The following is a 17,745-nucleotide window of genomic DNA, read 5'->3' on the forward strand; positions in this document are numbered from 1 at the left end:
TTTTTATTTATACACTTTAAGCTGTAAATTTGTAAGAGTCTAAGTGAGAAGTCATCATGATGCAGTTTCAGGAAAGTGAGATTAAGAATCTATTTTATTACCATAGAAACTACAACACCTTAAACTTGTACATTTTTAAAAAGTGATGTATGTACCCATTTTGAGCATCAATGGTCTAGCTGTGATCAAAATCTGTTTTGAACTCTGTGAGAATCTTTAAAATTTGATCCAAAAAAATAAAACAACACTAAGAAATAGAGTTGAATCTTGGTGTTGATTAAGAGTTTGACGTCGTTTACAGAGGACTAATAATAAAAAGTGTCACAATAAATTATCCTTCATGTGTAATTTGCACTTGGTTAATGTTACTCTGTTCTCTTTTAATTTGTATTGGCAATAAAAATATCGACAAGATTGTGCAATAATGTACAGCTACCATCATTAAAGAAATCAACAGTTTCATAGAAGAGATGGATGGAGCTGGAACTGTGTGATCAGCGTTTGATGTTTAAAAGAGTTACATCTCATTTTGATTGGTGAGCAGTACAATATTCCATTATTCCTGCTTTTTAAAATTACATTAATTGAAATAAGACTTTTTATTTCAAGTCTATCATGCTTTCATCCATTTTTCACTTTATCTTTATATCCGGTCACTTGTAGTTGCAGTCTATCACAGGTGCATATAATTTAATATAATATTTATGTTCAGAGGAGAGATGCTGAGTGTATTGGGAGAAGGGTGTTCTAAGGATAGAGCTGCCAGGTAAGAGGAGAAGAGGAAGGCCTAAGAGGTTGTATGGATGTGGTGAGAGAGGACATGCAGGTGATGGGAGTGACAGAGCAAGATGCCGAGGACTGGGAGATATGGGAGAAGATGATCAGCTGTGGCGACCCCTAATAGGAGCAGCTGAAAGAAAAAGAAGAAGGAGAAGTTGAACCCAATAGCAGACCTAATAGTCTTTTGGAATAAGGAGAAAGTAAGATCCTTCAGAGGGAAATGTTAAAGATTACCATTTTACTTTAATTCTTACTTTCAAATATAAAAAGCAGTAAATAATTAAATGTGCTCCTTCAACTCAGTAATTAAACATACACAATTAACTGTGGGTCTTCATTATGGCTCTGAGCATCATTACAGCTGGGGACTAATATTTACGTAAAAACGTCGAAATGTTTACATAAATAGGGAATGCTTACCATGCATAATTCAATTAGACGTTTGCTTATGCAAGCAGTCATTTCTTTTTTGTTTTTTCTGTTGTTCCCACTGAACCGTACACGATCATTTTGATGTCATCATTGCAGAACAGGAAACAAATTCAGATAATATACAGTGCATTGTGGTTGGACAGAGAAAATTGTCAGTGTTCGCATAGCCCCCAAAAAAGTGTATATTTATGGAAAAAGTGTTTCCACCATACATGATAAGTGTTAATTTAAGAATAGTGAATTAGCTGTGTAGTCACTTATGTTTTAGTATTGCTCTTTCTCTTTTTATTGCTCAGTTGGCTCTTAAGCTTCAAGTGAGAGATGCTCAGAAGTGTAAAAACAAATAACTCTTTGACATAATTACTTAGTCAGCCAGCCTTGTAGCTGATTTGAAGCCAGGTTGTTCATATCATGCTAAAGAGCTGTTACAGGAGAAATGGGTATTCTCCAAATTGTGGTGTCAGACTTCTCCTGCTGATTCAGTCCACTCGGTCATACCAGATTGGCAGATGATCTAAAACAGCCTGGAGTTTCACACTTTTGAAATGTATGGGAGCCAATCAAAAGTGACAGGTGGAGGTGAAAGCAGAGCAGCAGAGCCAACTGATCATTTCATAATGTGAGGCTTGACAAAATTGTTTCCCTGCCAAAGTAATGATGAGAGTGAGGGATGTGATTAAGTCAGCAGTACATGAATCCATTGAGTGACCTCCAGGAGTTACGCCTTCGCAAGTCAGCCGGGACAAGAAGATAGCAATGCTGCCATTCCTCACTTGTCATTTAAATGGCCAAATCCATCAGGTCAGATGCAATGGGCTTCTGTCATTTTTATACCACACCTTAATTGTGTCATTGACAGAATTATAGAACTTGTTCGACATGCTGAAAGAAATATCTAGGCTGAGCCTCGTCACTCTCTACAAGACAGGAGAGCTTTTACAGGACTAGGGGATGATACACAATCATCCATCTATTCATTATCCAACCCGCTATATCCTAACAACAGGGTCACGGGGATCTGTTGGAGCCATTCCCAGCCAACACAGGGCGCAAGGCAGGAAACAAACCCCAGGCAGGGCATGCACACACGACAAACACCAAGCACACACTAGGGACAATTAAGAATCACCAATACACCTAAGCTGTATGTCTTTGGACTGTGGGAGGAAACCCACGCAGACATGGGGACAACATGCAAACTCCACGCAGGGAGGACCTGGGAAGCGAACCCGGGTCTCCTAACTGCAAGGCAGCAGTGTTACCACTGTGCCACAGCCGATACACAATCATTGAACTTTAGAACTGCAAAAAAAATAATAGATGAAACCTAAATTATAGCACTGTAACACATGCAGACAGACTGCTGCAGACGAGACACCATAAATAACCTTTAGTCCAAGACTGGGTTACTTCCATGACTCAGTGTGCCATTCTTTGTTGTTCATGTTGAATCAGACAACAATTTCAATTTTTTTTTTTGCATATTTCTGATGAAAATATGTGATAGAGGAGAGGGGGTAGGCAGTTTTGAGGGGTTTGAAACATTCTGAATGATTGATATTAATAGGTCAAGATAGATAATAAAGGTGCAGAGCATTTCCCAAATACACCTCTGCACTCTGGATGGAAGGCTATATGGTGGGAAAGTAAAAAAGACCCATCCATCTACTGAAGCCATTTAAAACAATTTTAGGGGTATGAGAAACCCAGGACTTTCCCAGCAAAATGAGGAGCAAGGCAAGTGAAATTGTTTAAAGTGCTGTCCCTATGGTTAAACTGATGTACAGTAATCCTAAATATCTCCTTCTTTTAATAGTACAGTCACTAAAAGAATGTGGTCTGTCACAGCTGCCCTGGGACAACAAGAGTTAATCCGGATATTTTGCTGGTATACTAATGGTGTAATTTACATGAATCTAACATACATGTCAGATAACATGTGAGCAAGAATTGATTATAAAACTTAACCCAAGCGGTCTATAAAACAGGAAAACTCTTGGGGGACCATTATTATTGGGTAAAACTCACTTGGTTGGCTGTTCATATTGTTATGATGTACTGTATAACATAACAGTAATCAATGCTTATCTTGCTTGACACATTATGCATGCTCTCCCTCAGGAGTCTGAAGTAGGTGTGCAGTGGTCTAGGGCTTGCACTCCATAATGCCCCACTCCTACTTTATCTGAAAGAACGATGGGTGCTGATGGTCACATCAGCAATTCATAGGAGATGCAGTTATGTGTTGAGCAGGCACGTCTGCCATGAAAGATGGATTACAGGTTCACCTCAACAACTCTTCATACATCCAAACTGGACTTAGTAAGTAGAGGGTGATGTCCCTTACCATCAAGAGTGCCATCCTGAGACTTTTCTATAGAATATAATCAAATGTGATGATCATCAACTCAATGCTAACGATTATTCCACACCAGCCCACTGAAGTCCAGACCTCTGGAACCAAACAACAATCATGACACATTTATCTATGGCAAATGATCAAATGAATGTTATTAGTGAGTTATTGTTGTGTACACCAAATCTTTAGAATAAAGAAGCAATCAAAATATTCCAACTGACGAAACAACTACTGAAGACCTAACTCAGTTAAGAACATTTGGACTGTTGAGAAAGAGAAATTCAACAGAAAAACCCAAAACACCTCAAGTGTGGATTGTATCTGGCCTTTTAAGTAGAAACAATCCATCGTCTGATGCAGATAAGAACTTTGTGAACTTCTAGCCACCATCCATAATGTGTGCTACCTTGAGATTTGCATTAAACAGTGGAAGTCAACTTTGAAATGTTTGAGGTATTTGTGATCGAGATTTATGACTGTTGTAAATTTGAATTGTTTAATGACCCTTTACAGTGTAATTATAACAGCTTTTCTAACTTTAGAGCCATTGCATATATTGTACAATAGTGGAGTGTTATTTAATTAAAGGTCAAGTGGCAAAGAACATTGATGGTTTGTGCACAGAATGTTAAGGTCCACCGTCTGATATCCATAGCACATGCACTGAAAAAGCTCTGAAAACCATTGGGAGGTGGGCACCAGGCTCAGGGTTGCAATGTTTTTATGTGTAAAATTTCTTTTTACATTTTTTGTAAGATGTTCGCATTTTTTGTGTGTCATTCAATAAAGATCTGATAAAAAAATCTCTGAAAATCAAAAAAAGTTTTGAAAATGCAGTTTTGGTGCCAGATGAGACCTGAATGTAAAGACAAGGTGGTACTCGTTTTGAGCCTCTGTGTACGTCAGCATGATTAAGGAAAATATCACACCATTTAGGCCATGATGTCATATTGGGAAGCAAATCTCATTAGTTTTAGAATTACTTCAGTTTAGCTTTTTTGAAAGATCAGATGGTTCTGGTGTCATCAAATTGAGAATAAAAAGAATGGCTAAAAAAAAATCTTCAGTGTACCCAATACAAAGAACATAAGGAGTACTTCCAAAAATCGCATATGGTGCGATCACTGGGATCTATCTATACAGAAGAGTGGCATTCGGGGGTGGCAAGTGGGGTGACCTCCCCAGGCCCCGTGCCTTTGAGGTCTGTGTGTCCCATTCGAGCGGATTTGTCAAGTAGTATTCTCCAGTATATATATATATATATATATATATATATATATATATATATATATATATATATATATATATATATATATATTTGAGATGCTTCTAAGAGAAACCCTTTTCCTAATCAAAGCAACGTGATATCCTTACATTGATGGATTAAAGGCCAGTAGCCCACATGACCATCACCATCAAATTTTTCCATGAGAACTCTGAATACAATGAAGACTGATTGAGGTCATTTATGTTAGGTAGAATGCCTAGAGGGAGCTGGGTGGTCTCGTGGCCTGGAACCCCTGCAGGTTTTATTTTTTTCTCCAGCCGCCTGGAGTTTTTTTTTTTGTTTTTTATGTCCTCCCTGGCCATTGGACCTTTCTTTTGTTCTATGTGAATTAGTGCTCCCTAATTTTAATTATTTATTTTGTCTTTTTTCTCTTTCTTCATCATGTAAAGCACTTTGAGCTACATTGTTTGTATGAAAATGTGCTACATAAATAAATGTTGTTGTTGTTGTTTTCAAACCTCTTTTCAAGGTCAAATTCTGTACATGTATGTCTTTGAAAACATTCCATAGTCCACCTTTATCGCCCGTAAAGGATCACCTGTAGAATCCCTTCCTAAAATAGGTATAGCTCATTAGTCGCTGGGTTGGCTTCTGTTTTGACTTGGGAGCAACTGATGGCTTGTTGCTTGTGACTCGTTCGTGTCATTCGGAAAGCCTACCATTGTTTCTTAGTCGAGTCTTTGGTTAAGTCTGCTACAGTAGGCCTAGTTGAAATAATGCGGGAAGTGTTTGGTAGTGGAACGTGCAGCAACGTTTTATTACTGGTTTAGCCATATCACTGTCGACGCCATGAGTGGAAGAGATCTTAATAGATTTTAATAGATTATAACGTTATATTTTGATAAAGTCTGTGTGTTATGTGGCAAAAATTTAGCTGAATACTGTAATGAGAAAATCCGGTGTATGTTAACATTATTTTTATTAAATTTGCGTGCAAGTTTCAACAGTCCACACATACCAGTAACAGCGTTTGATGTAACTGGCTCCTCATGGGGTTTGTCAGCCCTAGGCCCTGTACACACCTAAGGCCGCCTCTGCCTATACATAATCATTTACAGATAAAGGTGAAGAATGTGAAAATATGAAAAAAATACTTACAACTGACTGAAATTATAGCACCAAATGTTGAAACTGCAATCCAAAATCATGCACATTCAAAAACAGAAACACAGGCACACGTATGAGAACAGTAACCTAAGGTTATACAATGTGCAGGACTTTATTCCTCAAACTTGCATGCAGTTAATTTTCACAAATCAGACAAAATCACAATTCTGAAATGCATCTGTCCGTAAGGATTTCAAATAAGAGATTGGAAATCTGTTATTGCAGATGACCTGCTGTCCTGAACAAGTAAAATGACGTGTTGTCTTTCCAGAAGACATGATAGTATACATGAGGTGAAAGATTACTTCTCAACATTTGAAATAAAATGCATTTAAATACCCCAGCTGTGCACTATAGAATTATAATCAAATATTTTTAATCAAAATATGGTCAGTCAGTCAGACATGTAATTTTTACAATTTAATACAAATATATACTTAAATTAAGTCATATCAATAGATTATTAAAAGCACAAGGAAAAGGAGTGAAGCTAACTAAAGTGTTAACTAAACACAGCTTAACACTAGAATTACCAAAGCCTACGAAAAAACTTGTAGATCTGTCCCACCTTAAATTGCTTCGCACCTCTCCGTCAGCGTCTTTTGTCCTGTAAATGTGTGGATAAGCAGCAAGCAGCCAGCAACCTACTATCACATCACCCCACCGCCGCACAGTTTTCTCAGCTCAAGTCTGTTTACCTGCGTGTCAGTTGCTTAGAGTTGTATAGAGTGAGAAGTCAAGCAAAATGATACCTTTTATAAATACTATATCGTTATGTGGAACACATGCATTTCATGTGTGTTCCGTGTCTACAACAATCTATGTAAGCACATCATTAAAGCAGAAATGTTTTTCATGTTTTAGTAATAAATGACAAAATGTAGATATGAAGTGTATAATGTGTGAAGCCAGAAGTCCAAATATGAGACGCTGACGGAGAAGTGCAAAGCGATTTAAGGTGGGACGGTTCTACGAGATTTTTCGTAGGCTTTGGTAATTCTAGTGTTAAAGCTTGAGCTTGTGAGCATTGCTTCATCTTAAGAGGAACCACCAAGATAATTACTTAGGTTAAAATGAAGTAAATGGGTAATAAACATCCTTCAAAAAGCGAAAAAAGACTAATGAGAAAGCTCAAATACCCCAAATATAAAGCAATAATAAGATCAATAGAAAATCCGTAGGACACCCCTATTAACAAAGAGATGTTTAGAATAATGGAAGAATCGACATGTATACAAAGTTACTGGTGGCTGTGGCTGATTGGCTAAATTCTGCATATTAGGACTCAGATGACGTGATGTATTAGATAAGGTAATGATAATAGAAAAATATAAAAGGGAATGAATTGTTTCCTTGATTGTTCACTCCATGGACTGAGACATTTGTGTATATCTCTGTGCAAATAAAGAATTGTTCTGAATTTTCATCTGGTCTCTGCCAATGACTCCTTTGAAAACAGAGGAAAGGCTTTTCCACAACAACATATAAAGCAAAAGTCTGGTGTATTTGGATTTCACATCTCATCAGTGCCGTTATTTAAAAATATATTTTGTAATTTGTATTTACGCTAGATGTGGTTTGTTCTTCGCCATTATTAAAAGTTCACTCCATTTATTTACCTAAAGCATGCATTACAATGCAGAAAAAACAAATAAAGTGTTTTGAAAACATTTCTTACTGCAGGTTTATGTTTTAATTGTGTTTCCTATTGATAAACACGACTCTTTTCAGTATCCATTTTGATTAATTTGTTCATTGATGACATTCTTACACATAATTCATCTCTCCGCTTTGTTTGCCACCACAACTGATTTGTTATAGTTGGCTGGTGTAGTAGTAGTAGTAATTTATTTATATACCGCCCTTCACGGGTCACAGAGCGTTGAACAGCAAATACAATACAAAGAATAAAAAATAAAAACAAAACATAAACATTATCAATAAGATAACAATTTTTATATTGTCTTGTTCGCAGTTAGGTTTATTTGCTTGCTTTTGGAGACTCATAATATTCCCTCAATTATTTTGTTTAAACCTTCCTTCGTATGCCGTACTCACTGGGAGCACATCGACTGCGTTCCCTCCTTAAGACCAAGCAAACGTACCTTTATTCTCAGCCTTGAGCTCCTCTTGCAGGAAATCGTTTTGTCTGTTCCCAAGCACAAAGGCGAGGAAAGAAAGGATGAGGGCATCCAGAATGCCGATGATGGCGAGTATGTAGGCCCAGCGGACCGAGCAGTTTCCCAAGGTGTACTTGCTAGTTTCTATGCCACACAAATCTTGAACCACTTCAGCATCCCAGCCATCGGGGAAAATCATGCAGCCAAAAACAAGGCAGACAGCTATTAGGATACAAAGAGAAAAAGAGAGAGAGAGAAAGGAAGAGAAAGGTGTGAGTAAGGTTATCAAAGTAATTAACACTACCTACTGTGGGAAATGGTGGATTTGACACATGAATTAAGGCTGCAAAGCATCATGAAAAATTACAAGTCGGTTTATATCTATCTATATATATATATATATATATATATATATATATATATATATATATATAGACACACACACAGATACACATATGCAGTATAAAGTACTGTGCAAAAGGCTTAGGCACCCAAGATTTTTTATCTCCCATGATTATTTTTGGTCTTCTACAAAGTGGGTCAATAAAAAAGAGAAAATGAGAGATTTGCAAACCTTCATTGTCCAAAGAATAAAATATTACAAAGAAATTATTAGATTGTTCCTTATGGTGCTGTGCGTTAGGGGCCCATGGCGGTACAGGATATTAGTAGAATTAATGAACACGGAGGAAAGCTTTGCGGCCACAGAGATCTTGATGAAGGAATTTGCTATTGGCATGTGACACACAGAAAGGCAGTTAATAAAAGGTGAGCGAGCAAGAAGGATGGAAGTCTGGGTCAAGGTTGCTCCTGCACCTATAGGAGCTGGGGTACTCGAGTGGTCCTGCCAGAATCACGGCAAGTTCCAGGATGATGGAGGCCAGCTAGAGAAAGGTGTCAGAACACACAGGGCATTGCAGCTTGCTACACAGAGTAGCTGCACCCCATGCTGACCCCTATCCTTTGCTGACAGGCATGTCAGCACTGGACCATGGAGCAATGGAAGAAGGTGGCTTGGTCTGATGAATTATGTTTTCTTTTAGACTATGTGGGCAGTCAGGTGTGTGTGCATCATTTACCTGAGGTAATAGATGGCAGCAGGATGCACTGTGGGAAAAAGGCAAGCCAGCAGAAGCTGAATGGTGCTCTGTGCAATGTTCTGCTGGGAAACCTTGGGTTCAGGCATTCACGTGTAACTTTGACATGTACCGTCTACCTAAGATTGTTGTAGATCACGTACACCCCTTTATGGCAACAGTAGTCTCTTTCAGCAGGATAATGCACCCTGTCACATTGCAAAAATTGTTCAGGAATGGTATGAGGAACATGACAAAGAGTCCAAGGTGTTGACTTGGCCTCCAAATTCCCCAGATTTCAATCCAATTGAGCACCTTTGGAGTGTGCTGGAGAAACAAGTCTGAGCCATGGAGGCCCAACCTCACAACTTACAAAACTTCAAAGATCTGCTGTTAATGTCTTGGTGCTACATGCCACAGGGCATGTTCAGAGGTCTTATGGAGTCCATGCCTCAATGGATCAGAGCTATTCTAGTGTCACGAGGGGAACCCACTTATTAGGCAGGTGGTTTTAAAGTTGTGGCTAAAGGGTGCACGCTCTGTTTAACCACTGGAAGTGTGTAGAGATCTATCAATGGCTTAGAAACTGTACTGTAATGAACCTGTAATGAAAGTGCATCAGACAAATAATGATGAAAAGGGTGGCCAGGAATTCTGGGAAGCCAGCACCACTTCAGCCTGGGAAAGTCAGAACAAAACGTGCCATCAAGTGGAAGTGGAGAAAGGGTGGCTTGTCTGCAATATTTCTTCAGAAACTAACTCACTTTGAGGAACTACTTTAAAAATGAATTGATTCAAATAAATCTGTATTCTATTAACAGGGGAACTTTCTGTGGATGGGGAATTGTGGAATCATTAAACCAGCGGTTTAAGTGTCCCTGACCCTAAAGACCAAGTTCACACATAGTCCTACAAAGTCAGGTGCAAAGACATCCTAGCCATATTGGCTGGTGCATCTTCTTTAGTTGTTACCCGATCAAACCCTGTCCTTGACAAAAATATGAATGCATATTCCTGATCTGTAGTACAAAAATACAACTGTATACTTCACTCATAAAAAATAAATAATGAAAGGTATGGGAATTTGTATTCAGAACAAATACGTTCAATAAACTAGCAACTTGTTTTTCTCATTTACATTGTGACCAAAGGAGGGCACTGCAGAGCCCTGGACTCCAGACACAAGTGCACATACATAGTTCACGGTTCAAATGAAATAAAATTTTACTATTTAAAAGTACCATTCACAACTTCCAGCAAACAAGTAACCCTTCAGTTACCTCTTGTAGGCAAGCCTTGATCTCTACTTCTTGTCACCAACTTTTCCGGGTGAGGCTTTCTCTATACCAGACCCGGGAGTACTTTGGGTGCTGCCACATTGTACCTAGGAAGCACAATGAAGGGACAGCCAATCCATCTAGCATCACCCATGGAAACCTTTCAGGCTGCCCCACAGGACTACAACTCCCAGTATGCCTTGTGCTTGTGGATCTTGGTACATTGTCCCAGAAATGCTGCCACCTAGCACACCAGGCATGCATGCAGTTTTGGTATGCTCCCTCCCCAAGTCCATCCACAACTCTGTACCCCCAGCCAGGCAGGATTCTTCTATTAGCTCTCACTGGGATGCCAGTCCACCCATGTTGGCATAGTGTTTCCAGCTTCTGACTGAGATAGGATGCACCTTACCACTACTCTGGCCTCTTGACCAGGCGAGAGAACAGAGTTCATACCAGCCATCCACTACAATATTTATATTTATGTTTGCATATGTCGACATAATGTATAATAAGCACAAAGTATGGACACTCTCTGGATAGGACAACAGATGACACGGACACTTTCCAAAAAATGGTCAGGCAACCCAACTACAAATGTCTTGCCTGTGGAGTCTGGCAGGACATCTGAGTACCATGAAAAGCTCATACAAACAGTGGGAGAACATGCAGACACCCCAACAAATGTCGCCAGTCAGGAATCAGACTAGAGGAGCTACTGCTGTGCTAAGATATGCTCAGTATATATGAATTAACATTTATGTCCTTTTAGTTTTACACTTGAGGTAATTACACCAAACCCTTTCTCTGTAATTTGCTCTTTCTATTACTCCCACTCAGCTGACATCTTGAAGCACAGCATAAGGAAGACTTAATTTCTAGGAAATCCATAACTCTGACTGTCAAGAGAGCAGGTTTAGACATCTTTGGCACGGCTCAGTGATTCATTAATGTGTTGCTACGCGGGAGCTGGCAGCACCCTCAAGTTCATAACTGATGCAGAATTCCGGATTTTGGAGGGTAACAGTTAAAGATGTGTCCGGTGACAGAAACCCCTCAATGCTGCTTGTTATTCCACAGTGTGTCTTCACAAGCTGGACAATGATTAATGTCTATTGCATATATAGAAATAACTTACAAATCAGTGAAAAAGCAGAAAATACAGAATAATTAGAGCTAATTCATTAACTAAACAAACTGCTCATTTATAGTTTTGAATACTGTGTGAAATGTAGCCAGGTGGCGCAGAAAAATATTTAACCTCCACACTTAACTTGTCGTAGATACATATCCACCCAAATCATCTGCGATCTGAGGGTCAAAGCTGAGGATGATGTTACTATTAATGGAAACACACATCAGACAAAACACCATTCACCACTCCGTTTAGGGCCAATAGTCAAGTGAATGGCAAAGTCTTTATACTACAGAAACAAAGGTGGAGCTAACCAAATTAAGAAGGAGCAAGCAGGCTCAGACAGTAAAGCAATGTGAGGCAGCCTGTTATTTCCGAGACTCTTAAAAGAGCACATCTGAGAATCAGGACAAGATTAATAAATAAAGATAAACTGAATATTTATCTATACATGAAAAGTTCACATGAAGTTTATAAAAGCTTTTTTGCCCTCACATGATTTCTAGAGGGTTCATGAGATTATCTCCATATCAGTCTACATGTGTTCTGTGGACTTGATAAAGGCATATGACCGTGTCCCTCTGGGTGTCCTACTGGGGTACTTCAGGAATACATGGTACCAGGCCTGCTGTATAAATGGGAGATGAGATTCTGGTTAGTGACTCTGCCAGGATTTCCTGTTGTCACCAAAACTGTCCATACTTTTAATGGTCTGAATTTCCACGTACAGCAAAGGGGTGGAGAGTGTCCAGTTCAGTGACCTCAGGATCACATTTTTGTTTTTTGCAGATGATATGATTCTTTTGGTCCTGGTGACCTCAGGTGCGCATGGGGGCAGTTTATGGCAAAGTGTGAAGCGTTTGGGATGAGGATCAGCACCACCAAGTCTGAAGTCATGAGGATCAAAGGTATCACGTCCTGTTGAGCTGAATGACTTCCGGCCTGTCGCTTTGACGTTGCATGTGATGAAGACCATGGAGCGGCTGCTGCTTCACCACCTGAGGCCACAGGTCCGCCACACCCTCGACCCTCTGCAGTCTGCATACCAGGAGAAGATGGGAGCAGAAGATGCCATCATCTATATGTTACATCGATCCCTCTCCCACTTGGACAGAGGCAGTGGTGCAGTAAGACATGTTTCTGGACTTCTCTAGCGCCTTCAACACCATCCAATCTCTACCACTTAGGGACAAGCTGACAGAGATGGGAGTAGATTCATATCTGGTGGCATGGATTGTGGACTATCTTACAGACAGACCTCAGTATGTGCGTCTCGGGAACTGCAGGTCTGACATTGTGGTCAGCGACACAGGAGCGCTGCAGGGGACTGTACTTTCTCCGGTCCTATTCAGCCTATATACATCGAACTTCCAATACAACTCGGAGTCCTGCCACATGCAAAAGTTCACTAACAACACTGCTATCGTGGGCTGCATCTATCTATCTATCTATCTATCTATCTATCTATCTATCTATCTATCTATCTATCTATCTATCAGGAGTGGGCAGAAGGAGGAGTATAGGAACCTAATCAAGGACTTTGTTAAATGGTGCGACTCAAACCACCTACACCTGAACACCAGCAAAACCAAGGAGCTGGTGGTGGATTTTAGGAGGCCCAGGCCCCTCATGGACCCCGTGATCATCAGTGGTGACTGTGTGTAGAGGGTGCAGACCTATAAATACCTGGGAGTGCAGCTGGATGATAAATTGGACTGGACTGCCAATGCTGATGCTCTGTGTGAGAAAGGTCAGAGCCGACTATACTTCCTTAGAAGGCTGGCGTCCTTCAACATCTACAATAAGATGCTGCAGATGTTCTATCAGACGGTTGTGGTGAGTGCCCTCTTCTACGTGGTGTTGTGCTGGGGAGGCAGCATAAAGAAGAGGGACGCCTCACGCCTGGATAAACTGGTGAGAAAGGCAGGCTCTATTGTAGGCACGGAGCTGGACAGTTTGACATCTGTGGCAGAACAACGGGCACTGAGCAGGCTCCTGTCAATCATGGAGAATTCACTGTATCCACTAAACAGTATAATCTCCAGACAGAGGAGCAGCTTCAGCGACAGACTGCTGTCACCATCCTGCTCCACTGACAGACTGAGGAGATCGTTCCTCCCCAACACTATGCGACTCTTCAGTTCCACCCGGGGGGATAAACGTTAACACTACACAAGATTATAGACTGCTGTACCTGCCTCGTACTCGCCACCTTGCATTTTTTAACTTGAACTGCGCTTTTATTGATCTTTAATTAATATTGTTTTTATCAGTATGCTGCTGCTAGAGTATGTGAATTTCCCCTTGGGGATTAATAAAGTATCTATCTATCTATCTATCTATCTATCTATCTATCTATCTATCTATCTATCTACCAAGTCTGAAGTCAAAGTTCTCAGCTAGTAAAGGATGGCATGCCATCTCCAGGCTGGGGAGGAGATGCTACCTCAGGTGGAGGAGTTTAAATATCTTGGGTTCTTGAGTGAGGGAAGAAGGGACCAACAGATCGACAGGCAGATCAGAGCACTGTCACCAGATATGTGGGCTTTGAACAGGTCAGCCATGGTGAACTGAGTTGAAAGGCAGTGCTCTTTATTCACTTTTTTCTTTGTTTTTACCCTCACTTATGACTTCAAGCTTTATTTAGGTAGTGACCGAAATTACTAGATTGTGGAAACATGCGGCAGAAATTAGATTCCTTCATAGGGTGTCGGGGGTCGGCCTTAGAGAACAGTGAGGGGCACAGACATTTGGGTGGAGCTGAAAGTAGAGCTGCTGCTCCTCCATATTGAAAGGAGCCATTTGAGGTGGTTTAGGCTTCTGATTAGTATGACCCCCGCATCCCTAACTGTGCAGCTGTTTCAGTAATGTCCAAAAGGCGGGCAGAATCATGACAGACTCGAAAAAATATATCTCCCAGCTGGCCAGGGAATGCCTTGAAATCTCCTGGGAGGAGCTGAAGACGGTAGAAGGGATAAGAAATGTCTAGGCATCTTAGTTTAGACTGCTTCCCCAACAACTCTTACCCAAATAAAGTGCAGAAATTGAAAGAAGTTTAAAAAGTTGTGAATATCCCCTGAAAGAATCAAGTACTTTGTAATGCATTTAATGCTATTTTTGTCCGAGTATATTGAGCAGACTTATTTATCCAAAGAGACTTACAAGATCATTAGAATAATCATTAGATTTTCATTATAATTGCTTACTTTTTTGTGCAAAGTGACACAGTAATTTGGAGGTGGGCTTTGACCCCGCAGCCCAATAGTGCAACATCTAGACACCTAGATATGGTCCGTGCCTAAACATAGACATTATCCATATTGGAATGGAATATTTTAAGCTTACTATATTACATTTCTGACATCAGGGTGCAGGTGATTTGATGGACTCCTTAAGTTTTGAGTGAGGTTTACGAGACCAGTAATTGTGTACTTTCAGCCCAAACAGAGTCAGCTCTGCTACAAGACAGCTACAGAGCAGGCATAATTTAATTGGGGGCTAATTCATTTCCTGGAAATGAGCTGCTCAATTAATTTTGCCTCTGGCTATTGCTTTCTAGTGTTTTGAAGATCACTGTGTTGTATTCTTTCTCCTTGGACTGATTACTGATTTTCATCCATTAAGCAATCAAAGGTAGAAACGATAATCTGCTCGACTTTGAAAGAACAATCACTAAGTCATTGTTCTTTGGACCTTACCATTTCTAATGTCCTTCTAACTTCTCACTGTACAGTATTGTTCTCAACAAGGAAGAAGCATGTTTGATTGAAAACCAGAATCATGATTGGAAAAAAATGTAGGTAATGATTAAAAATAAGCTTAATGAAAGCAAAACACTGTTAAAGAAGTTATTTTAGATTTTTTTTCAGCTTTATGCATACAAATAAAATGCTAAAAATGGAAATTAACATTTAATTTCAATAGTTAGAGATAGCTCTCTGTTATATAAAAAAATCCTTTGACGCTACAAGACTTTTTGGAAGAGAGATTTTTTCAACTCCCACGAGACAAGACTTTTGCCTTGAGATTTTTTCAAGTCACGCCCTCCTCTTAAACATTTTCAAATAAGACCACGGTCCCGTAGCACCGAGAAACAAGGAAGTCAAATGAATTAATGCCAAAAATAACGATCGCTCATACAGCAAATTGGTTAAATGCGTATCAATAGACTAAGCTGAAACAGTTGGTGGTGATCATGCAGAAGATGAAAACAACAACTTACGATATCACGAGGAATATCTACAACCGTTAACAACGACCGGTCTTCCAACGCACAAATTACTGTAGAAAGAAGGATGTATCCAAGAAAAGTAATGTAGTACATCTCCCGCGGATAACATTAAACAACAAAGGAGATCTTGATATGCCATTCATTTTAAAATGTTAACAGTTTCCAATTAGAATAGCTTAGAGCCAGACAATTGAAAAAGTAATTTTTTTAATAGAGAGAAAGAAATGAAAATTCAATCACGGGCAGTTATCCGATGCATTGATACATATGTAATCTGTTTAAATTGTACATCCGCATCCCCATACGCGAGTGGCAGAACCGCAACGAGGCTAGCGTGTAGCACAGGCCCAGGGGGTTGGTGAGTGAAGCGAGCAGGGGGCAAAGCCCCCTAGTTAGTAAGTAATTTCTAAAATAATAATTATGTTTAACTAGATGTCACAGAAGTAATCTGCCATCAGTCAGACTTGCAGAGGGGAGATGCATATATATCTGCTCAGAGTCAAATACAAGTGCTCTGCTTTCATCCGGTGAAGCATTAAAAAATGAAGGATGGCAGGTGTTTTGCTAACCGTCATTTGCCTCCATCCATCTTTGATCATTCACAGCTCTACTGCTGCAGTCAAGGATGATGGAAAAGTGGGGCACATGAGTGTAGGAACACAAAGAGCACCATCTACTGGTGTGACATGGAAATGCTTACTTTTTGTTAGCCATGCCAAAGCCCATGTTACAGCCAGGGTTTGCTCCTTGGCTTATGTATATTTTCCTTTTAATTGCTGTTTTAGAATTATTATTTTTTATATGTTTATGGAATAATATTGTTCTATTGAAATATTATTTAGTTATTTTCCATTGTGTATATATATATGTTTACTTTTATAATTAGTATTACTTCTCTGGCACCTTCAACACCATCCAACCTTGACTCCTTAGGGACAAGCTGACAGAGATGGGAGTAGATTCATACCTGGTGACATGGATCGTGGATTATCTTACAGATGTCTTGGGAACTGCAGACTGTACTTCAATATACTACAATAAGATGTTCTAACATACTACAATAAGATGTTCTATCAGAGCGCCCTCTTCTACGCGGTGGTGTGCTGGGGAGGCAGCAAAAAGAAGAGGGAGGCCTCATACCTGGATAAACTGGTGAGGAAGGCAGGCTCTTTTGTAGGCACAGAGCTGGACAGTTTGACATCTGTGGCAGAGCGACCAGCGCTGAGCAGGCTCCTGTCAATAATGGAGAATCCACTGCATCCACTGAACAGGATCATCTTCAGACAGAGGAGCAGCTTCAGCGACAGACTGCTGTCACCGTCCTGCTCCACTGACAGACTGAGGAGACCCCACACTATGCGACTCTTCAATTCCACCCCGTGGGTAAACGTTAACACTACACAAGATTATAGACTGTTATACCTGCCCCGCACTCGCCACCTTGCATTTTTTAACTTGCATTGCATTTTTATCACTCTTTAATTAATATTGTTTTTATCAGTATGCTGCTGCTGGAGTATCCTTGGGGATTAATAAAGTATCTATCTATCCATCTATCTAAAATAACATCAAGTCTAGTTTGAAATTCCCTAAAGTCTTACTGTCTACCACACTACTTGGTAACTTAGTGCCTATGTATCACTTTGTAAAGAAAAACTTCCAAATGTTTGTGTGAAATTTACCTTTAACAAGTTTCCAACTTTGTCCCCATTTTCTTGATAAACTTATTTTAAAATAACAGTCTTGATCCACTGTACTAATTCTGTTCATAATTTGAAACACTTCAATCATGTCTCCTCTTAATCTTCTTTTTCTTAAACTGTAAAGGCTCAACTCTTTTAATCTTTCTTCATAATTCATCCCATGTAGCCCTGGAATCAGCCTAGTTCCTCTTCTCTGGACCTTTTCTAGTGCTGCTATTTCCTTTTTGTAGCCTGGAG

The 17,745-nt window shown here is 39.8% G+C and overlaps 1 protein-coding gene across 2 annotated transcripts in view; it reads right to left on the reverse strand.

Annotated features, from left to right (window-relative positions):
* lhfpl4a (LHFPL tetraspan subfamily member 4a) overlaps positions 1–17,745 on the reverse strand; it is a 428,890-nt gene that overhangs the window by 115,426 nt on the left and 295,719 nt on the right. For both annotated transcript variants that reach the window (XM_039771101.1, XM_039771100.1), the window contains exon 2: positions 8,072–8,308. In XM_039771101.1, coding sequence (XP_039627035.1) covers positions 8,072–8,308 — 237 coding nt within the window. The remainder of the gene's footprint in view (positions 1–8,071; positions 8,309–17,745) is intronic.

This window comes from Polypterus senegalus, chromosome 12, assembly GCF_016835505.1.
Source record: "Polypterus senegalus isolate Bchr_013 chromosome 12, ASM1683550v1, whole genome shotgun sequence".
Lineage (NCBI taxonomy): Eukaryota > Metazoa > Chordata > Cladistia > Polypteriformes > Polypteridae > Polypterus > Polypterus senegalus.